Here is a 24,075-nt window from a genome sequence, read left to right on the forward strand (position 1 = left end):
GTAAAGCCTGTTTTGGACCATGAGTTTTAAACAAAAGCGAACAATGATATACACAGACTGACGAACTTGAAAGCAACAACTTTCTTCAACAAAGTGTTTACTGTCAATAACAACTGTGAAACTACAGGCTAGAAGTACATGCCAAAGTTTAGTTTGAAGCAATACGTTGTAACAATTAACGTTGTGGTATTGCACCTCTGTACACATTAATAAAATGCCTTGCTTTGTCTATAGTGAACATGCACACTCGCAAGTCTAAATGAATATTTCGAGATTAAATTAATATAAGTTTACGGACCTCTTGATGATGATGATGACGATGATGATGATGATGATGATAATGATGATGATGATGATGATGATGATGATGATGATGATGATGGTGATGGTGATAATAATAAAACTATTGTTCAAGAAGCAAATACGTCGGAAGAAGTATTTTCCTCCATTATGGCGCGCGGCCTAGGGAATTCACGAATAGGCCGTGTCGATTTTTTCCCGCGAAATCTTTGTTCTAAGAATAGCTTATCCTTGAATCTCCTGGGGAGCGCGCCAGTAAAGAGATGTACACTTCTTTTATGTTCTTTTGGTTGTTCTTTTCTTTTAAAATTTCTTTCCAACGTTGGTGGTTTGAAATTCGTGTGCGTCCTTCTCTAGTCATCTTCCCCATTGTACAAGTATAAAAGCAGTAAACGAACAAGACTATCGGCACCAACTTAGTTGCCTGCTCAGAAGGGTTTCTGAGTGGGAAGACTCCTATCAGTTTCCCAACAGGACTGGCCAGAAATTTCCCTGAGCGACTTTTGAATGTAACTTGGTAGTCCACTCGAGAAAATGACCTCTTGTCGCGAGGTACGCTTCAACGTGCGTGAAATATATCCGTGTAAAACATCATCAAGTGTCGCCAACATAGGCGATGCCAAAATAGTCATGTCCTTCAGAATTGAAACATTTGTAGGAGCACAGAAGTCCTCGTACTGGAATGATTCCCGGTCTCGTCTTTGTGCGTAGAACCTGGAATGATCAAGAGTTATTTAAATTGCTTTCGATAAACCGGGTCCTGGTAACTAGTACAGTTAACTTGGAACTTGGGCTTTGTAAGGCCTGGTTCACACTTGCCACAGAAGCGACAGAAGCAGAAGCGAAATAAGAAGAATCTTCAGACCTAGTGTGAATCAATACGACGGAAGCAGAAACGGAAGCCTCATTCCTTTCACATGGAGAAAGGCTGTCACGTTTTCCGTTCTAAATCTCGCCTTAAGGGTTTGGCAATGAGCTATGTTAAAAAATCAGAAGCGGAATCGGAAGAAAAAGAAACGTTCTGATCCTTGGGATTGCGATTCCGCCTCCGTTTTATGATTCACACTGGACAGGAAGGTTCGTTCCCTTCCGGTTCCGACGCCGCCTCCGATCCGTCGCCACTGAGTATGAACCAGCCCTAATGAGCATTTTAAAGCACAGCAATCCCACTTAAAATTCATTCCCAAAATTGTCGCATATATCGCAGCAAAAACCGCCCATGTGCATGGCCCTTAATACAGTTGTCAGTTTATCTTCGTATTTCGAACCTCATCAGCGCTGGAAATAAAGAGATACAGTAAACAACTAGCAACAAAACTGATTTTACGTACTTTATGTGCATCAACAAAGTGCACGCATTCCAACCAGGTGTTAAGGAAGGACTGTCCGCACACAGCGCAATCACTAGCGTATTGTAACATCTCTTGAACCTTGGGGAAGTGGCGGATGGCACGCTTTATAAACGATCGCCTACAGAGAACGAAACAAATGATGTGTAAGATAGACGCCATAGTACATGTAGTGGACAGGTATGATGTCTCATTAAGAGTTATTTCGACGGGTAATTTGTTGGGACGGATTAACACTTGCTTCCATATTTCAAACTGACCTTCAGTGGACATTTACTTACAATTACATGGGGTGAAATTTATTTCAAGCTAAAAGAAGGAATATATAAACAATAGCCTCCATTTGACGCGAAAATATGCTCAGATATTTCTCCACGGACATTATCTGTTCCGAGAAGCGAACAGTTTTCCGAGAGCGAAGCTCGAGGAAAACTGTTCGCTTCGAGGAGCAGATAATGTCCAAGGACAAATATCTGAGCATATTTTTAAAGCCAAATGGAGGCTATTGTGGTTATTATCCTTCAAATATTTTTCGCAACATGTAGCAACGAACATTTGAACGTTTAAGAACAGTCATACCGTCAAAAACGTTTAGAGCGTATGTCGTTTTCTGATACTGCTTTATCGACCAGCAGGTTTATCTCTCTTTCTGTCACAAAAGCAAACCGTTCCCCCATCTTGACATTAATTTTAATTGTAAACAAGACGCGCCTTGAAGTTTTTGAAATTGGGGAATATCACTTGGGGAATATCATCGGATATTCCCCAGTTTTAGCTGGGGTATATTCGGTCACATGAGGCGTTTAGACCAATCGCGCGCGAGCGAAAATATTTGATGGATTATAAATCAGAATAGTGTAAGCCTCAAACCCGAGTCGTTTGCTTCATTTCTTTTATCCATAAACACTACACCAACGGGACTAGCTTCCACGGATTGTAATTTTTAACGTATTTATATAGAGTTACCCAACGAAAGCTAACCATCTTCAGATCAGTGCTTAACCCTAAATTTTATTTATTTTTATTTTATTAGCTTCGCCAACTTAATATAGATTACATAAACAAAATAGTAAATGCTGTAGATTGGTGCTAAACCCTTATGCTATTCCTTGCCTGTCTGGAGCTCACTTCTCTGCCAAAATAAATAAGTCGGGTTTCGAAATTAATCGGAGGGTTACAAAATAAATAAACCCCTTTCCACCTTGCTGGTCTAAACACCAGGGCCCAGTTGTTCAAAGCCTTATAAAGCTAATCCTGGGTTAACGCAAACTTTGACTCGAGTTTAATTGCTAATCAATAAAAATTCTTCCAAAAGATTTTTGGCCCTCAGTTTTTACTTAGACCTTTCCTTACCTTTAGCTCGAAATTAGCCTTTCAAACCATTTTTAATGAGCGCGATGAAAACCTCGGTTAACTTTTAATCGTGGATTAGCGTTAATCGGCTTTCGAACAACCCGGCCCAGATGATAACGCCCTCGCTTAGAATGTGATTGTCCTTGTTATTTCACAGTTGCACTCTAAGCTTCGCTTATCAGTCAACTGCTTATTTTTTGGACAATCTTTCAACCTTCAGCATTATCCCGCGATATACCAGCCGCCTGAAGGGACTGATTTACTAAATAGATATTAAGGACTTAATTGGATAAGGGATGTATAGACCCTTCCCCATCCATCTCAATCCCGAGTTTTCATACTAACGCAAGCGAAAACCCTTGCACAAGAGTCGATACAAACAAACGCAAGCACAAGTTTTGATACTCGTCGCTTTGCCAGCGCGTCTTAGCGTTGTATGGAGTCCTGTACTTGCACTTATGTTTGAGTTGCCAGGGTGCAAAGGGTCGGCTCCGCTAGATGAAGTGATGCTTTGGTGAAGTAGCAGAAATTAGTTCTTACCCATCCTTAAGATCTTTTAACACAAAGCGCGCTGTTATCTCCTAACGAGGAAAAATTAAATAACTGTAAGGTAGTGATACCACGGCAACCTGTGTGAACACTGAAATTTTAGTTTTTAACACAAAAAAGTGACAAATCACACGTGCGATATCGAATAAACTGGAAGAAAATTTGAACACACGACTGACAAGAAACCAATAGCGTCTTAATTACACACAGCCGGACGTTCACGCAAAAAACAAAGAGACAGGCGTAATAGTTTATTAAGGAAGCAACAGCAACATACATGTACAAATTGAAACATTGTTTTGGAAGCTCCTGGAGGTGCAAATCGTTAGGTTATTGCTAGATAAAAACAAAACAATTTCCCCAACTACTAGTTTTTAAAACTGTAAAAATTTGCGAAATTTACACCCTCGAGTCCAAGAACACCCCCTATGACCTGACCCGGCCTCGAAATGCTAAGGAGGCAACTTTGTGCTTTGTTGCGTTTTCATTTTCAAATGCCTCAACAAAATCATTAATTTTATTTAACATTAATTTGATAACGAACAGTAAAAATAACCGTCACAACAAGCGCCAGACTTACAAACTCCACTGAAGTGGCTTAAAAAACGAATGAACTTGGGTAAACAAAAACGTAACTACCAGGCTACGAATGTTTTCAACGATTTGGACAGTGAAGACTGACTGTAACTTTTTCGCCTGTAGCTTAGAGCGGTTTTCAATTGAGTGTCGAAATTAATTTCGCGTTTGCCTTGCTTTTGCATTACTGCGCTCTGTCATTGATTAACAAAACTCGTGCCACTTTCTCAACCAATGGGAATCCAAACTAAAACCAATCGTGTTTTGGCCGCACTCGTTTTCCCGCACTTTGCGCCAGTTACATGTATTTGCGTCGAATTCTGATTGGCTCGTTGTGTTGTTTACATCTGTTGCGATTGGCCAGAGTAATTTAACTTTGGTTTTGGTTTTACGACGCACTGTATTAACTAACAACGCAGAAAGCCAACTTTCCTGACGTTCACAACGCATAGAGCTTGACTGCAAAGGGTAAAGACGGATTTCGTTTGCTTTCGTCACGATTGTACTGAATCGGCCCACATACAGAAATGCATTGCTGTTACGAAAAAGTAGCCACTGTGTCGGCCTGCCACAAAAACCTTAACATAGCGATAGAAAAGGCTGATAAATCCGAATGAAACTGGCGATATTAAGGCAATATTTTTGTCCAGTTTTGGTGGGCCACAAAGGTGCAAGAAAGGGTTGTTTTTTGCGAGTAATTTTAAGGTATTCGAGCAAAATACCACTCTTCTCTCTTTGGAAGGCTCTGACTAGTAGAACAAAACCGAGCAAAACGCATTTGTGTGTGAGGTACCCACCTTCAATGTCAAAACTTCATCTTCTTGTTGCGAGTGAACAGGAATATGCTGTAGGAGGTTGCTCTCTTCACAGTAAAGTTCCTTCAGAGGAAGGTGAGCTAGCTGTAAAACACAGCCGAAATGTAAACTGATATGTTTTACATGCATGAGTAAACAACGACAATGAATGTTATTGACAGAAATTTTACCTAGCTTTTCTAAGCAAACGACAGTCGGAACGAAAACGTGAAGGATTTTAGTCTTGAATCAGTATTGTAAAATATTGTATCATGTGTGATGTATTTTGTCACTTCTTCACAACCGTCTGATGTCACGACTTTAACTTGAAACGAGAAGATCACTTCTATTTTGAGAGGACTTATTGCACATTTCAAGTTTCATAGTTTCTTTAAGGCCTCATTGCCCCTGTTATCATTTTTTAATTTCCTTTTACGTTTACAGGTTTCAGTATTTTATTTTAATAAACAAGTAAGAACAGCATAAAAAACAAACTTCAAATTCAAAATCTTGCAATACAAGTGCAATGTAACTCACAAACTCAACAATAAGCTGCTTATTTGTGGGTTTGCATTCCTCCTATAGATAGTAAATTTATGAATGTGAATATATAAACGGTGCATTTGCTCTTACTAACAAAGCTTAGTGAATTATCAAGCAAAGTGGAGATGGGTTAGTGGGCTTGATAGCTCTTCCCTTCCCGTCCCTCACCTTACACAGTTTACCGTTTATTGTGTGAATACTGCATACATGTTTTTTTTTTAAACTACACAGTGTTTCAACCATCATTTCAAAGTAAAAAAAATTCACCTCACCTCAGCAGGAAATATCCGTAGTCTATTTGCTGACACATCCAGCACTCTGAGCTGTGTACATTTTGACAAGCCCTGTCAAAACAACAAACCTCACCCTAACTGCATGTCTTGTTTCGACAATTGTCTTTTTTGAAAACATGAACAGTTGTAAAGTTAAAACTCATAAAACCAGCTGTGTTTTTCACTGCCATCACTCATTCAAGACATCTTAGGAAAGAAATTATTTTAAGATGACTGGCACCAGTTTTCAGCACTTAATCTTTGACTGATCAATACTTAACCACTCTCTATCAGTTGATACAACAATAATAAATTATTGTATCAAACAAACGCCTAATTATTGGCATACATGTTACTAAACAGTAGTTTCTCGACTTTACAGGTTACAATAGCAACAACACAAATATTGTTAAAAACAACTCTAAGTTTAGCTTGAAGTGATTATAACTCAAAAACGAACTTGGTCACACCACATTCCCACCCTTCCTACAATTGTATCTTGACATGCTGAATTTACAAGTCAATAGTTTAAATCTAAAATTATTGCTTTTTAAATTAAACAGGTTATATTGTTTTCCATGGTAACCCACTAAGTAAAAAATGATACAATTATAGTATCTTGACATGCTGAATTATTTTACAATTCAATAGTAAAAATGGGGGGACCTGGCCAGTCTTTTGTTGTTGTTATGTTCACCAAAAGCTAAATTCTAAAATTATTGCTGTTTAAATTAAACAGATTATATTGTTGCTATGGTAACCCATTAGGTAAAAAAAATGACCGTAACTTGTTTACCTATGTTTACGCAGTTTTAATACCACAGTAATAGCTAGCTGTATCTGCTAATACACAATGGTGCTAGCAAAAATCCCTCAAATTATAAATAAATGAAAGTAGTGGAAACAGTACTGTTGTAAGCCACCTTAATTCAAAAGAATTCATAATTCATAAATAAAGTAAAATATATCACCTCTGGTAGCTCTTCGATAAAGTTTTTGTACACATAGAGTTTTGTAAGGTTCCTGAGAAATGCCATATCCTCTGGAAGACTAAATAAAACAAAATTAAATACACCATATGAAATTGTTTATTTCTTTCCAACCTCCAGTCCTACATATAATGTATTTCCTCTTAGTTACTAACTGGACTTTTGAGTGCAACAAATAGTGAAACAAATAGAATCAAAAGTGTAATAATTATAAGAGGGAATTCAATGAGAGGTGGGCATTTTATTCAATTAAAAGATAGCTGTTTACCTTGATATTTGGTTGTCAGCAAGGTGTAGCTCTGTGAGGTTGATCAAGTGACAGATCTCTGTGGGAACACTATGCAACTGATTATGATCTGCACTCAAGAACTGTAATGACACTAGTCTAGGAAATACAAAGAACAAGACAACGCAATGCTTTAAACAAACAAAAATTTACAGGGATGCTAAAATTTCACACAATCAGTATAGAGGAATCCTATCTGAAGATCACCTAGAAATGTCTTCACTTCTTTGTAAACCCTCAACCTGAACCAAATTTAACGCAATCATTTCAAATAAAGTGATCACTGATATCATCTGATAAAATTATTATGAGCATCAATGCCTGGGTAAACAAAATTTGTATTTTTGCACCCCCTCCCCCCCCCCCCCCACCGGCCCACCTCCCACTGAAAGGGTGAATTACTTTTAAATTTTTCCATTTCTTCCTCTTTTGATACACAACAATTGTGTAAACCTGTCATCACATACTTTAAAGTTACCAGGCTAGAGTATCAGCACTAAATTAATTCATGACAGTTTATTAACATAATAGGCATTTTGTCAGTTTTATACCTGTTTATTTCGCTAGGCAATGCTTGTAGCTGATTTCCATTGAGATTAAGAAAAGTTAACTTCTGCAGTCCACCTGAGATGAAGATGTTGTAGTCAACAAAGCATGTTATTAAGAGGATAAGAATTACTATATGGACACATACTTTTAGGTCCCGAAGAAAAGTAGGGACAACAAATTTTATCAAGCCATTGTTTTGATGTTCGCTTAAACAGCTGCAATATAATATTATAATAAAATTAAAAATTTATTTGTGGCATCTCCAGGACAGTTTTCTAGTAAAAGAGAGCTTATTTGTTTTTAACCCAAGTTTGACTTTCCATCTCTCAGAATAAACATAAAACCTTTCTTTTTCTCACCAATCTATGCCAACTACTTTTAATTACTAAGTTTCCAATTTTTGTGCTTTCTTGTTAAGTTTTCAAGCCATGTTCACAACCAAGTTCCGAGGGTCTCTCCTATTCCTGTCCCTGGGAGCGAGAGATGCCCGAATGCAAAGAGAAGAGAAGAGACTCTGGGAGCAAGGTTGACATGTTCAGTGTTTCTCACTAGGAACTGAGGTAATGGGCACTAATAAATCCCAATACTGGAGAGGTTTTGCTCTCCAATTTATCATCATAATATGTGCAGCTTTCTGTTGTTCAGTATGATCCTGAGACAATTATGCAAGAAGATGAGATTGGTAGTAACACACCTGTCATCCCTTTTGCAAGTTATATGTATGCAAATGTCATCAGTTATTCAATCCCAGTAATTTCAATGCACTAGCATAATCTCTTTACTTACAATCCATCAAATATTAGTCTAAACGCCTCACGTGACCGAATATACCCCAGCTAAAACTGGGGAATATCCAATGATATTCCCCAAGTGATATTCCCCAATTTCAAAAACGTCAAGGCGCGTCTTGTTTACAATTAAAATCAATGTCAAGATGGGGGAACGGTTTGTTTTTGTAACAGAAGGAGAGATAAACCTGCTGGTCGATAAAGCAGTATCAGAAAACAACATACGCTCTAAAGGTTTTTCAAGGTAAACTGTTCTTAAACGAAATGTTCAAATACTCAAGCTCATTGCTACATGTTGCAAAAAATATTTGAAGGATAATAACCACAATAGCCTCCATTTGGCTTTAAAAATATGCTCAGATATTTGTCCTTGGACATTATCTGCTCCTCAAAGCTCACAGTTTTCCTCAAGCTTCGCTCTCGGAAAACTGTTCGCTTCTCGGAACAGATAATGTCCGCGGACAAATATCTGAGCATATTTTCACGCCAAATGGAGGCTATTGTTTATATATCATTATCAATTCATTTCAGTTTATTTTTTTGCCATAAGTTGTACAAAAGCATGAAAAACTAATAAACACTAATGGCAAGGAAGCCCAAGAGAAGCCACCGGGCTTCACTTCCTACACTTCCAGTTACAAATTGTCCAGGGTATTTTAAATTGCTTAAAAAACGTCAAATTATGAGCCTGGAAGCTGGGATAAGAATAGGTAAAAGTCATTGTCATTATTTTAATAACATAAGCTAGCTTACATCTTATTCATTTGACAATTGACTACTCACTGAGAACCACAGAGTTAAGATTCCTCAACTGGTTATTGAACAAATGCAATCTCTGCAATCCAGATAAAAAGGAAAGGACCTCTGGAAAATCTTCAAATTTGTTGTTTCCAAGGTTAAGAGATTCCAGCTAGTACGGAGTGACAAGGAAAAACAAGTCTAGTTAGTTGTAAGCTTAAATGTACAACATAACTGAACTATCAACCAAATTTTGATTTTTAAACACTCACTGATACCATAAATAACTACAATAATAATAACAACAGCAACAGGATTACGTAAACTAAAGGCAGCTTTAAAACTTATTTTGACTGTTCAGTGGTGTTTACAAAAAAAAATTTATAAAGACTGTCACCTGCTTCAGCGAGGAAAATTCTTGAGGAAGGTCTGTTAAAACGTTGTTCTTCAAATCCACAGACTTAAGTGAGGTTATTTTACCGATTAGCGGAGGAACGTTTCTCAATTCCTTGTTACAAATACTCAAGGATTTAGGTTTCCCTTTCGTCGCATTTAGCAAAATTCTGTCCGCCATTTTGTATCTATGTAAGTACTGTTCGCGGGCTCGTGTCTTCTCGCTCCAGTCCTCTTTGTGTCAAATGGAGGGAATGTTATGAAGTTGGAAGTTGTATATCTGAAAAGATGAGTGGAGTTTCGTTTGTTTCGGAGACAGAACTTGACGAGATTCGTGAAAGGAGACAACAAGAATGGGAAAAAGTAAGAAAGGAAGATGATCCACTTGGTAAGCTGAAGTATTTTGTGAGTTATTGAAAGCTTTCCAGGAGTGCTTTCACTATTAAGAATGTAAACAACGTATTGCACAGCAAAGTATTTCTTTGATTTTCCCCTTATATCTAGCTTTATGAACCTCTCTTTATCATTCATTCTTACTTTCTTTTTTTCCGATAAATAGTCTAGCTATGTGAAAGTCTTGCAAATGCATAAATTCAGTTGCAAGTCTATCAGATAGGGCCCATACATTTTGCAGTTGTGTGGTGGCCTGGCCTTTGAGTGAAAGCGAGGCTGGAGGTGAGTTTGTTTTGATACAACCCTCACCCTTACAATACTGCTCTTCAAATGAACATCATATTGTTCGTGTACTGAGGTTTGTATCAAAACAAAGTCAACTCAACTCCTCTCTCTCTTCCAAACAAAGACCAGGTCACAAAGAACACAATGACTGGAACCCAAAAGAACGTTCTGTGGCCCCGTTTATAAGATTGTGTGTGGAAGAAGCGGAGTTGAGGAATGGAAGGAAACCTACATTGGAGAAACAGAAAGATCACTCAAGGCATGTTTCTAGTAGAACATAGGAGACCAAGCTCCACCACCTCAGAAGTGTCTCAATACATCAACAAAGACAAACCAGAACACGATGGACAAGGCATGGATTTTGGACTGGTTTACGAGGGGAGTTCAGGAGGCAATTTACATCAGAGCCTACCAGCCAACACTGAGACGGGGGGAGATACAACCTTCCAGCGATCTGAACAAGGCTGGTCAGGTCACATGTCACATGACCTGACCAAATCACTGTGAACAAGACTCTAGCAGAGTCAAAAGCTTAGAATTTTACTTTCATGCAGTGTAGAGTCAAAAACAAAAATTCAACCGAAACTGCACATCCTACACAAGTAACTATTACATTAAATGACATTGATAAAAATAATGGGCAAAACAAAAATCCTAGCAAGCATAAGTTTTAAAGTCACTCTAGACTCTAGGCTGTGTGTTTGCAAATGGTAACGTTATCCACCCCCAAACTTTTAAATCTGATTGATTTGTAACACACTTTGTTTAACTCCTCAGAATATACATCCAATCAATTGGAATCAGCTGTTACGGACAGTGCTCTTGTTAAAAGATGACCTTTAAAGCTTCTGTTGATAACTTCAATTTTTAGCCAGGATATAATTAACTGAAAATGTAATAAATTTTCATTTGCCTTTGGGTATTGCTCATTTTAGAACACTCCCTGATCCTAGCCTAGCACCTGTCCCTTGTTTTTCTTGGAGATGGCCTTCACGAAAGAAGCCACATGAGCAAGGTCAAAAATGGCCTTCTGTAACATTGTGGAACATCAACACCTTCATATGGACACAAGACTATCCACAGCGCACACTTTTTTTTACATGCACTTACATGTAGCCAGTAGGTAACTTAACCGTTGACACTATCCTTGTTATAACCAATTGTACGTGTACCCAGAGTCCTTTAAAGGCTCTTTGGTCAGTGGTTGGTTGCCAGTACAGAGACTCAGGGAGAATTGAAAAAAGAAAATTTTTGGATAATTGGCTGTCCTGTAATGGCTTGCACTAGTTTTACTGCAGAAATCATGAGGTGAAAAAATTGCAATTCCCTAGTGTCTCTCCTGGCAACGAACCACTGGCCAATAATTAAGAGCCTGACAACTCTGCATGCAGGATTGTGTTATAACAAAATTGTATGATATTAAGCAATTTGTTGTTTCTTCATTTGTGGCAGAGTGTCCTGAACAAGTCCACGATAACAAGACTCTTTTTGAGAGATTAGAAGAACAGAAACAGAAGAAGCAGGATGAATGGGATGAGCAGCATCAGCTGAGTATGTTGCTAGTAACAGTAACTTGTAATAAATTTATAATATATTGAGTAAACTGGTTAGCTCAGAAACGAGCGTACGGTACTGTACTTAATCATATTAGTAGCCTTAAACATGCTCATCGCCTTGCGGGCTATGAACTCACTTGGAGTTCTGATTATCACTTTCAGCTTTTGCTGCGGGGTGTTAAGCATTTTTTAGGACAAGCCGTTTCTCGCAAATCTCCTATGACCCCTTCAATCTTGCATGCTGCATTTGATCTTTTTAATTTTCGTATCCCCTTACATGCGGCTATGTGGGCTTTGTTTTTGGTTGCATTTTTTACTTTTTTGTGCAAATCTAATCTCGGACCCAACAACACGCAGCAAATTTCCTCCGAGGTTATTACACGGACAAATTTGGTTTTTACGTCCCCGGGCGCTAATATTCATGTTTCCGCCACGAAGACTATCCAGTGTCAGCAACGATCTCTTATCCTGCCTATTCCCGCCATCCCTGGGTCTCGTCTTTGTCCAATTTTAGCTCTACGTCGCCATTTAACTATCAACCCAGGCCCTGTGTCTGCTCCTCTTTTTTCAGTTTTCTCGGGTTCAGGTTTAGCACCCATTACAAGCAATTGTGCGTTTTTCTTTCTAGGGTCTTGTCTAAGCTCCATTTAGATCCGGCGCTTTATTCCCCACATAGTTTCCTCCGGGGCGGGGCGACCTTCGCATTTGATTGTCATGTACCTTCCGAGATCATCAAATTGCAGGGAGATTGGAAAAGCCACGCTTATCTCGTTTATTTAGAATTGTCAAAGCAACAAAAACAACGCGCGGCTCACGCTATGGCAAATTAGCTTCAGTCTATGTTTTCTGCATAAGCTGTATCATCTATATCACATTAGTTTCCTATCATGTATTAGTCTTTTATTTCTTTCTTTCAACCCACTACCACTTTCGTCACCCCAGTTTGGGCACTTTGGCGTTTAGGTTTATTGTCAAGCTATCGATCAGCAGTTTCCACTTGGCTCAATAAACTTATTTTTGCCCAAACTTGTGTGTCGTCTTGGTAACGTGGGTTGATTGAGAAATCATTTATTAATGATTGTTAATTAACCGGTTATAGAGGTATCGAATGTCTCTTATAATCGACTGTGCAGACCGCAAGGACATCTTTTGTAAGATCCGGAGACGAGGCGTAAGCTCTTACCCACCTCTCCCTCCCTAATCTCTTATGATCTTCGTGAAGTTAATAATCATAATGTAGTCTTAGCGTTAGCGGGCAAAAATAAGTTTATTTAGCCAAGTGGAAACTGCTGATCGATAGCTTGACAATAAACCTAAACGCAACGAAACTGAAAAACGCTAAGACTACATTATGATTATTAACTTCATGAAGATCATAAGAGATTAGGGAGGGAGAGGTGGGTAAGAGCTTACGCCTCGTCTCCGGATCTTACAAAAGATGTCCTCGCGGTCTGCACAGTCGATTATAAGAGACATTCGATACCTCTATAACCGGTTAATTAACCATCATTAATAAATGATTTCTCGATGAATGGGATGAGCAGCATCAGCTGAGTATGTTGCTAGATAAGTAACTTGTAATAAATTTGTAATATATTGAGTAAACTGGTTAGGCATAGAAGAAAGTGAAGTAGTCATTTTACCGTGATATAATGTACAGGTAATGTACCGGTAATTGCTATTAACTTTTTCAAATACAGGGGTACCCGATGAGAACATTTCAGAAAAATGCTGAAAATGTTTGTCTCCTGTGTTCCCCTTTGTGGCCTGTTAAAAGCATATTTGTGTCATCCTAATACAGTTTGATTTGTTCAGATGCTTTAACTAAAAATCTAAGTTGTAGAAAGTTTTAGAAAATGGAATTTATCCAGCACATTTACTGACTGTTTTTGGTTTTATGAAAATGCTTGCTGACATTTGTATTTGTCCTTCCAAAAATGGAAGGGAATTTGTTTCAGTGTAAGTTATGAAATTTTGAGCTGATATTTTGCAGAGGAATGCTGCACATTTTCTTTACAAATAAATCTGCATTTCTCATATGAATAAGGCTTTCCAAACAGATAACCACCATTTGAAAATAAACTGTTGGGTGCAAGGGCAGACCAAGGCCGAGTTGTTCAAAGCCCGATTAAGCTCATCCTGGGTTAACATGAACTTTGATTTGAGTAACTATATTCACTAATCCGTAAGGATTCGTCTAAAAGACTTTTGTCCCTTAGTTTTGCCGTAGAAATTTCTTTACCATTAGCTTAAAAATGAGCCTTTAAAATCATCTTTAATGAGCGAGATGAAAACCTCAGTTAACTTTTAATCGTGGATTAGCGTTAACCGGCTTTCGAACAACCGGGCCCAGAATTATTCATGTATTTATTAATTCTTTATTAATTAATGAGGGAAGACTCATTTGCGTGCCTCAGAGAGTAACAATCATTCTCCAAATAGAAATTCATGCATTTTATTTCAAAAATTGTGTTTAGCTTTTTAGACGTGGAGACCAATAATGCTTTTTGATTAATCTCTCATATGCATTGTCAAATATATGATATAATTTCATATTAAATTATTCACTCTAACGTTGTTTAGCCCTCAAAATCAACTAAGCAACATGGCCCTCACTATTTAATATGACTGTCACACTTGTGTTTTCTTTCAGAAAATATGATAAGAGGTCTTGATAGTGATGAGACTGTTTTTCTTGATATGGTTGCACAACAACAACAAGAAATTGCCAATCGACGATTTAATGAAGAGTCACAAGAAATAAAAGAATACAGGGTATGGGTAAATGTTAATAATTATTGTAAGCCGCCATCTTTATATCTTATGTTCTGCTTATTCATTCATTCATTCATTCATTCATTCATTCATTCATTCATTCATTCATTCATTCATTCACCACTCACTCGCTTGCTTGTTCATTCATTCATTCATTCATTCATTCATTCATTCATTCATTCATTCATTCATTCATTCATTCATTCATTCATTTATTTATTCATTCATTCACTCATCCATGTTGTTTGTTCATTTGCCTGTCTCTCTGTTTGTTCTTTCATCCGTTTGTTTCATTCATTCATTCATTCGTCCGTCCGTCTGTCCGTCCGTCCGTCCGTCCGTCCGTCCGTCCGTCCATTCAGTCATTCATTCATTCATTCATTTGTTCATTCATCCATTTCTTTTGTCCATCCATGTGTTTGTCCGTCCACAAATGGTAAATCAAAAAGCTTTAATTCTTAATATATTTTTTTCTTTCTCCCAAAGGATGCAGTTTCTCAGTTTCAGAGTGCAATAGTTGTGCCCACAGACATCAAACCAGCAGGGTCAGCAGTATCACAAAGAAAATCCTCCCAGGAGTCTGGGACTAGAAAATCTCAGTTACAACTTATAGCTGGAGCAATCAAAAGAAAAGGGTAGGTTGATGTTTATAACCCTACTATCAGTTTTAGCAATAAAGCGATAATGATCACTAAAGATAACATGCATTGAGGGATAAACATATTCTCTCAACAAGTCCCACAATAAATATGTAGAGAATAGTAGGGAGAAAATATATATAACACCATGTATTGATATTAAGAATTAAAGCTGGTTAATAATACCCAGGCCGGTAGGCTGGTTTCTGATCGGGTAGGTTCACATTTCCTCTTGAAACAGACCAGGCTGGTACATTTCAAATATTTTATTTTGTTTAACCCACTGACATTAACATGCAGCGGTCTGCATGATGCCATAAATTAGAATGTCACTGAAACAGGATTATAAAGCAAAATGATGGTGAAAAAAACACAAAATAGCAACAATAGTCAGTAATTTTTTCGCTTTTAAATAACCAGAAGAAGGCTTTTCTATGTAGCAAGTTCAATGCGCCATGTCTTAGAATGAGAACGAGAACGTCTCTCGTTAATTTGTAATATTTAATTCATATATTTGAGGAGAAATTGTCTCTTGTATTTCCGTTGTCATATAAATTCCAAGAGGCTATGGCCTTAAAATTGTATTATACGGCTTGAGTTGTTGCGTGTCTTTTTTAAAATGTATTTCTCTACTTTCCTTCCCTCGAAAAAGGACACATTCAGTTATTGGATGCACATGTAAATGATCTCTTTTCTTATTTTCATAGCTTGTTGTTAATGTAAGCGACTGAAACAATAAAAAAATGTGAAATCAGTACCAGAGGTCACGTAGTAATACCAAGAGAAAAATCAGTTACCAAAAATATTCGCTATATTTTCTAAACCCCCCCCCCCCCCTTCTGAACCTCTGTCGGATAATCTAGCACTATGACCGGATCTTTTCAGGCCGTGGGGAAGTAAGGATGAACCCACTGAACCCCCCCCCCCTCCCAACCACCACCACCACCATTTCCCCCCCCCCCCCTAGCCTACGGTCCTGATCAAGGCAATCTTGGTAGCAGTAGTAATCTTTGTTTTCACATTTTCGCAGCAACAGTGACAAGACATCACCAGAAAAGAGGTCAAGAATGATTGAAGAGTTTGAGAAAAGTAAGCAACCTGACATTAAATTTAGCTTAACCTTTTCATGTTACCCACAGGCTAGCATGAATCATGAGGGAGATTCATTTTAGGGAAAAAACAGCCTTCGAATCAACCCTTTCCGGACTAGATTTATTTTAATTTAGAACTGCCTTTCCCGCGAAAAAGTGTGACGTAAACAATTTAATTGTCGTTACTCTTCTTTGATTGGTTATTTGACATAAATCTACTCGGGAAAGGGTTGTCACGAGGAAACTAACACAGATAGAGGCTCCTAGTTCATTTCATGGATGTTTAAAGGGGAATCGGTTCAAGCTAACACAGTTCGACCAGTTCGGAATCTTTGGCTGAGTCGCAGAAAGTTGTCCGAATTTCTTAACTGCTTCTAGTTTTCCGAAAATGCTAGCTGGACTTATTTCGCGCTTGAAACGACGCATTTTCCTCTCTGAAAACAAGGAGCATTAGTTGTCCAGCTCAGGAGCCCATGACTGGGAATACAGGAACTGTCAACGTTTTTAGTTTGAATTTTGTGTGCAAATGTTCTCTTTGGCTACATCTGGCTCTTCAGGCTTCTGAAGAAATCGCTTGAAATGGTTTGTTCTTCATTCAAAAATTTACTTTAAATCTCTCTCCAGTGAATTGGATACTAGTCCATCACACGTCTAGATCAATATCCCCAGCACGCAACGTGTCCCAGTGTGTCGTTATCATTTGTAACTCAGTTATCTTTCTTTCTTTTCAGATCATGACAAAGACGGAGACAATGAACAGGAAAAAGAACCTTCCAAGGAACCAAACACAAGTTTGCGTGAAGACAAAATCACGGAACAAAGTCTCCCAAACAGAACTGAAAACAAACCTGAGCACAATCAAGTAAAGCAGGAAAAACCGGTTATTCCTGGCCTTGGTGTTTATTCAGACTCAAGCGACTCAGAGGCTTCTTCGAATGACTCTTCTAATGAGTGATGCTGTTAAATTCCTTTCATTTTTACGGTTTTATAATAGTCCATTTTACAATGTGTGCTTGGTGACCTGGCCTTGGAGTGGAAGCGAGGCTGGAGTTGACATTGCTTTGACACAGACCTCACTACTTTTCATATGTAAATATCACGACGACAAAATGATTTTTTATGTGAAAAGCAGTGAGCTTTGTAACAAAACACAGTCAAGTCCCCTAAGGTCCCTAGTAAATAAACCTGATGGTGTTCACTAAGTGATAAATGCATCTCCCAGTTTAAAACTTGTGGAGCTTCAGTACCATAAAAGACTTCAAGATGAAACATCGTTTTGCTGTCGGAGCAGATGAGAGTATTAGCATACATGTCTGAAGCGCTGAATCAGTGTTGGAGCAATAAAAGGTCAACAATCTTTACGCTTTTCAGTGAACACTCCTACTCATGCTTTCAGCGAAAGCATTTCAATAGTACACCGTCATAGGAGCGATAGGCGAGAACACCTTTTTCTTGAAGCTTAACATTCCATCCAAGACCTCAACTCCGTTAACGAACTTATACATTTCCCCACAGATTAATTTACCTATAGCAGCATCCCTGGGGACAGGTGGCAAAAAGAACCGTAAATGATACAAACGACACTGTTTCAATCTCTGACGATAGCAACGCAGACGTCGTTGGGGGTTCGTCACGCGTTTGAGGAAACGCGTGACGAACCCTTAAGGACGTCTGCGTGGGAGGCTACGGGAGGTTGGCGAAAATTTAGTTTTCAATAAGTTCATTTAAGATCAATTTCATTGTTCTGGATCGGGATCAAACAGGAGCCATAATCAGGGATTATGATTATGGCTTCTGGTTCAAAATATAACCTTCATAGAGGTTTACTCTTATATGCCCCACAAGAGAAACAGAATAAATTGCCGGAAAAATCAGATGCCTCGAGAGGGAATAGAATCCAAGACACCCCGATCTTATGGCGGTTCTGTTGCTACGGAGTTAGGGAGGCAACCGCTTTGGTGTTCCTGGAAAATCAAGCGACCAGCGATTACTTAACGATTATCGTGGAAATCCCCAAGATTACACACAAGACTACGTATATCTCAGGATATCTGTTGACTACGGAGGAAGTGTCTGTCACGTGACAAAATACTCTGCGATTCGTGGACTATTTTGCAACGTCCCTCAGGGTCTTTCCCGCCGTCTGCCATTGTGAATATCGCGGAGACCCTTAGGACGAAGTTGGAATAAGGTTACAAAAAAGTCTGAGGTTTTGGCCAACGTTTGAGCCTCACTAACCCCGATATTGCTTTTAAAAGATATTTGTCCTGGAACGTAATGGATCGATTCAGCCAAAAAAAAAAAACGTTTTTGTAACAACTTTGACATCAAGTTGGTTTTATCCCCCCATAAATTATGGAATTTGTTCAGGGTGTTAGATAAGATACCCATATCACTACGATCTCGCGTAGTTCATAAGTTTTCTTGCGCAGGCTGCGGTGCCTGTTATATCGGCGAAACTAGCCGGCAACTCGCTATGTACACGAATCTGGGAGCACCTTACCACTGACAAAAATTCCCACATTTTACATTACCTTTAAACCTCAGAAAACCACCGAGCTTTATGTTCTGAAAATAGTTTTCCCATCTTAGACTCCGCCTCCACCCGTTTCTAGCTCAAAGTAAAGGAGGCTTACATATTCATTGGGAAAAACCCAAACTTAACAGGCAAAATTTTCAAGTCAATCTCACTAGCTATCTGAGTTTCATTTGTCTATACTTAGCATGTATTTTTTGTTCTGTTCCTTTCTTATCATCACGCCTTAATCAGCTATATTTTTACTATTCCTGTCCCGTTGTGCTAAGGTATTTGCTCTATAATTATTGTCAAGTTGTAATTAGCTATATTGTATACTTCTTGTATTTATTTCACACCCACTTTTGTACTGAAGATGGATGAATTTTCATCCGAAAAATGTATACTATAAAAATTGTCGAAACTTTCGTAAAAAAATTATCTCATCCCTGCTGGCGCTACGAAAAAAAACTGTTGTAAACGAGCTTTTAATCTTTGACACAAACCCTTCTTATCAGAATCAGAATCTGCAAATTTTTTTAAAAGAAATCTTTCGCTAGCTATTTAATTTTGTCCGTTCCGTTCATTTGTTATCGTCACGCCGTAATTAGCTATCAGCTGGTAATTTTTTTTTTCTTTTCTTGTCACGTAATTGGTTGTTAGTTTGCTCCATATTTCTTGCCACGTTGTGATTAGCTACACTGTATACACTTCAAGTTTATTTCACACCCACTAGCGGGTTTTGTACTGAAGATGGATGAAGTTTCATCCGAAACATGTTTACTTAAAAAAATATGTAAGGTACATGTAAGGTAAGGTAAACTTGATTTTGCCAGGGTGGCCCACTAAGCAACCAGGCTGATATCCAGAGGGGTCCTGGACTAAAAATATGATAACTAAAAATGCAAGACATCGGAATAATTGTTAAATACAGAATAGAATGTCGTAACTTTCATGCAAATTATGGCGAAATTATTTGCAATTTGACAAAATTTCTCCTGACAGCTTACCGAAGTCGTAATGGCCAAATTTTTGATCAGGTAAACTGGCGTAACTGGCTTCATTAACTGAAAATAATTCTGAATTTTGACATTTTGAAAGTCAGTCAATTTTGAACGGAGTTACAGAGGTTCAACGCCCATATATTTATCAGAAAGAAATAAATGCGATGTTGTCGGGTCGTGTTGCCTACACCCCAATTCAACCAAGATGGCGTCCGAGTCAACCTTACATGAGATGCTCCGTTCAATCACACTGCGAACTTGGCTTGACTTGTTTTCTGGGAAATTCGTTTTAAACGCTTTGAATTTGCAAGATCTTTCAATCTGATCCGCCGTTCTTCTAATATGAGAAGCAGTAAATCAAGCAGCCTGAGATTCTGTCACCGTTTTAAAGGCTTTTCCCTGGTTGACATCCCTTAAAAAAGGATCGCGACGACGAAGGCAACAAATCCAAATTCAAATTCATACTGACAACTTAATATATCCACTGTTTTCTCATCAGTTACATGAAGTATATCATTACATATCCGATCGATCAAAATACTATTTACAATAATTCATAATATAACCCATCAGTATCAACGAAAACGTCACTTGAAAATATACTGATTTTATTTCACTTGTGCTACTTCGAGATTATTTCAACTCGTTCAACTTCTATAGAAACGGCGAGCTACCCAAGAACCAGATTGGTAGGCGTGGCGTTTAAACTAAGAAAAATAAAACTTCACTGTGAGTCGTGCGCTCACATTCTCCACAAAACTTTGAATTTGCTCATTTCACGTTGTTGTTTTGCACAGGACGGCAAAGAAATGTACCAAAATGTACGTGCAGAGCGATTGTAATTCAGTTTTTTGCGGCGTTGTCGAAACCGCCAAGAGAGAATCCACCATTAAAACATTGAATTACCCCATGTGTGCGTAACAAAGCCAACAGTTCAGCGGCCATTTAGCATTTATTGGGTCTTAAATTTGCAGGTGTTGCCGCCGTTCATCCGGTCATAAAAAAAAACCACCAAGAATCACTGCAAACTCCCATCTGTTGTCAGAGGCGGGTTCTGTGTTGGCGTTATTTAATTTGCACGCGCCTTTCGACTCAGACGCCATCCTGAGTTCGAGGATCAAGTTTGTGGCGCGGACAGAAGAAAAAGATGGCTTGTAGTGCTGAGAATCTCAAATTCTAAAAAGATACATAATTAGCAACACTTTTTTGCAAGCGGTTGTCTGAGGAGCGAAATATTTTTATGTACCATGTTTCAACCTGACAATCTGGAAAAAAACTTGATTTGTTATAAATCCATGGGGCTGTGCTTTCGTTTTCCTGGTTTTCTTATTTTTTGAGGTTGTGATCCCCGGAATTTAAAATTAATATCTAATTTTGTGGATCGAAATACTTACGAAAAAGTGTCCATATTGTGGATAAGACAATGGAAATTCTACCTTCTAGAAGATAAGAATTTGTTTCATTCAATGTAAACGGTCTCCTATTGTCTGCAGATATAATGCGATTGCCGCTAAAACATTGTTGTGCCAGAAGACATGAATTAAGACGCAACTGGCGTTAACACAGGATTATTAGAACTGATGAAACGAAAAAGCCGAAAAATAGTTAATATTTAATGGTTTATGAACGGATAGGACTAATGCAAAGGACCTGCAAAACCATCTGAATTCTGGTAAGATTCATGAAGGAAGACGGAGTTATTTGCCGTGACGCAAAGTTTGTTGACAATGCAAAACAAAACAGCTTTCTGAAACGTAAGTCATACGTACATAACTTTTCTTCTTATTATTTTAGTTTTGAAATTGTTTTTAAGTGATATTTATGACAGAATTCGTGAAAAAGAGGGGCCATCTAAAACGACCTTGTTACTTTACTTGTCTCTTCGAAACATCATCACAAAATTTGATCTTTCCAAATTGATCTTCCACTGGTCCCGGACTGATGAAAAAGAAAAAAAAAATAAACAGTTCAACAACAGTTCAGAGTTAATCAAATAGTAATATGTCAGAGTAAAATAGATATTTCAAGTTTTTCAAAGTCAAGGAATAGTCAGGGAATCTTGTATCAAGTCTGGGAAATTGTAAACTCTGCCTGAAAGGCAATTACAAATTCAGAAAATTTATTTCTGGCTAGCTGATTGGTTTCCGAAAGAGTTTCGTTGTTGCAATTGGCAATGTCTTGAATGGTCAGTGAAAATTGGTTTGTTGTCTGTCAATTCGATAGAAGTCAGAAAAAGTTACCCTCAGGTATATTTTTACCTTACGAGTTGCAACTCTGGATTTTAGAATCCGTCTATTGCTACAAATATAACATCTCTCAGAGCGCTGCTGACGGCTACCACGTGACGTGATTTGATTTAACCCGTTAAGTGTTACTGCAGGTCGGTCTTCAGATCCCACAGTCTGGATAGCAGTTCTTGTTTACTGCAACAATTAATGGCCATAGATGACAACTGATCAGTATTAGTATATTCGACTTTGTTTATATGAAAACAAATGCATGCAAACAAAAATATCATTTTGATTCCCTGCCTTTAATATATGTTTCCGCCTTCTTTCGTAACATAAATATGAATTTTTTAACTAAGAGCCGTTTTTTCTTTTTTTTTTTTCAAGAGTGCGGTCTTTCTGTGCTGCAATATGACGTATAATTATAGCAGAACCCCCTGCTTCCCCCCCCCCCCCCCCCCCCACTTTCACTGTGTATCGTCGCTCCGTACTTCTATCAGTCAGGTAAGGGGTATCCGGCTGCAGCTGAACGCGATATTATGAGCCATTGAAAATTCTTGATCAGTTGATTCGTTCAGATATTTATGACAGCTAAATACCAAGGCCAAATCATCTGTAGGAGGTGAGAATCAGTTTTATAAAGGTTTTAAAATACACTCAAATCTTTTTTGGAATTTTAGAAGTTCACAGAAATCACAGAAGCCGGAGAAAAAACGATTTGAGTAAAGGACGAGGACCAACTAAAATTGTACGTTCCGCCGATTTCCTGTGCAGTATTTTCAAGTTTGAAATTAGTTAATTACCACATGCCTTCATTCATCTGTGACAGTTTTTTTACTACATTGCTCATGAAATTCTTATCCAGTTTTCTCTAAAGTGAAAACCCCTTTTATAGTGTGGTGCGCTGAAAGCTGGTGAAGACAATGGATACCCTTCCGTTGAGTTCAGCTGTCATTCTTTCTGCGCTCTTCGCCACATTTTATGTTGGAAAAGGATTCGGCTCAGTCATTAGCGTTGAAGGTAAGAATTCGTGAAAACCACTGAAGGTGATTGAATTAAAGTCAAGTTGAATAAGTTATCAGCTAAACCTGTATGTCTATTAGAACAGTTTTCAATTGAGCGAGGAAAGCAATTTCCGCGTTTGTTTTGGTAATGCTTTCCTGCGCTCCATGATTGGTTGGCAAACCTCGCGCCATTTTCTCAACCAACCAATCGTGCTTGGTCGGATGCGTTTTCCCGCGCAAGACGCCGGTTACAACAACAACAACAACAACCTTATGGCTAATTAGAAAAACTGCTAGTTACATTCTTGTGAAGTAAAATCTAGTAAAGTGCTTTGAATAATTTTGATAAAGCGATTGAGTATGGAGGCCAAGTTAACTATCCGATTTTCTAGTTGGCCTCCATAATTACGTAATAACGTTTTGAAAGTAATAACAGGTGAGGAACAGAAAATGAAGAAATTTAAAATAAAAAGAACTAAGGGAATGAGTTACAAGAACAATTATATAAACTAGTATGTACATGTATTTGCTTCGAGTTCTAATTGGCTGATTTTGTTGTTTACGCCTGTTGTGATTGGCCAGAAAAATTACTTTGGTTCTGGTTTAACGGCATCCAACATAACGGCAACGGAACGTATTCAGAACAGTTTATTTTTCGTCGTGTGGTCCCCCTGCATTCAAAAGTTTCAGTTGAACCTCATTATGAAAGCGAGGTTAAGTCTTTATTAAGAAAATTAGTTTTTCTTCATATGCAAACAAAACTAATTTTCATATGAAAAGCTTTGCACTTAGCCTCGAAATGACCTAGTGAACAGCAAACCGAGTATCGGTTACTAACACTTTGTTTCTCTCGTTTTCAGGCCCTTGTCAGCCGTTCAAGCCAAATCAGACCGAGCTTTGCTCTGAGTTCCAGTCTCTGGTGGAAGGAGATGGCAGTGCTAAGTTCTGCAATAATACAGTCACATCGTGTCACGTGAGCATATCACGTGTTCATCTTGGCCGTAAGAGTGATGTCTGGTCCCATTGCTACTGCGATCCAATTTGTAAACAGATTGGTGATTGCTGTGTGGATTATGATACATGGTAAGTCTTTCTATACCGTTCCAC

General features: G+C 38.3%; 3 protein-coding genes and 1 pseudogene across 3 annotated transcripts in view; 3 read left to right on the plus strand and 1 right to left on the minus strand.

Moving 5' to 3' along the window:
• Nucleotides 1-86: 86 nt before the first annotated feature.
• Nucleotides 87-9,701, minus strand: LOC146477997 (leucine-rich repeat-containing protein 69-like). Its single transcript, XM_085112701.1, has 10 exons — nucleotides 9,484-9,701; nucleotides 9,132-9,258; nucleotides 7,563-7,635; nucleotides 6,994-7,110; nucleotides 6,708-6,786; nucleotides 5,737-5,808; nucleotides 4,925-5,026; nucleotides 3,543-3,583; nucleotides 1,632-1,770; nucleotides 87-1,014 (listed from the first exon to the last, which is right to left on the minus strand). The coding sequence occupies exons 1-10, from the start codon at nucleotides 9,658-9,660 to the stop codon at nucleotides 895-897; spliced, it is 1,047 nt and encodes a 348-aa protein (XP_084968827.1). The 5' UTR covers nucleotides 9,661-9,701; the 3' UTR covers nucleotides 87-894.
• LOC146477998 (PSME3-interacting protein-like) lies at nucleotides 9,699-17,583 on the plus strand. Its single transcript, XM_085112702.1, has 6 exons — nucleotides 9,699-9,867; nucleotides 11,610-11,708; nucleotides 14,367-14,488; nucleotides 14,975-15,123; nucleotides 16,157-16,215; nucleotides 16,949-17,583. Exons 1-6 carry the CDS (start codon nucleotides 9,768-9,770, stop codon nucleotides 17,170-17,172), a joined length of 753 nt encoding a protein of 250 aa, XP_084968828.1. The 5' UTR covers nucleotides 9,699-9,767; the 3' UTR covers nucleotides 17,173-17,583.
• LOC146477999 (uncharacterized) lies at nucleotides 11,756-12,702 on the plus strand (annotated as a pseudogene).
• A 6,219-nt stretch (nucleotides 17,584-23,802) lies between the features above and the next one.
• LOC146478000 (uncharacterized) overlaps nucleotides 23,803-24,075 on the plus strand; it is an 8,924-nt gene continuing 8,651 nt past the window's right edge. Inside the window, exon 1 of the mRNA XM_085112703.1 lies at nucleotides 23,803-24,051. The gene's annotated coding sequence lies outside the window, so the exon portion shown is untranslated. The remainder of the gene's footprint in view (nucleotides 24,052-24,075) is intronic.

Source organism: Pavona decussata, unplaced genomic scaffold, assembly GCF_977016875.1.
Source record: "Pavona decussata unplaced genomic scaffold, jaPavDecu1.1 SCAFFOLD_67, whole genome shotgun sequence".
Classification (NCBI taxonomy): Eukaryota; Metazoa; Cnidaria; class Anthozoa; order Scleractinia; family Agariciidae; genus Pavona; species Pavona decussata.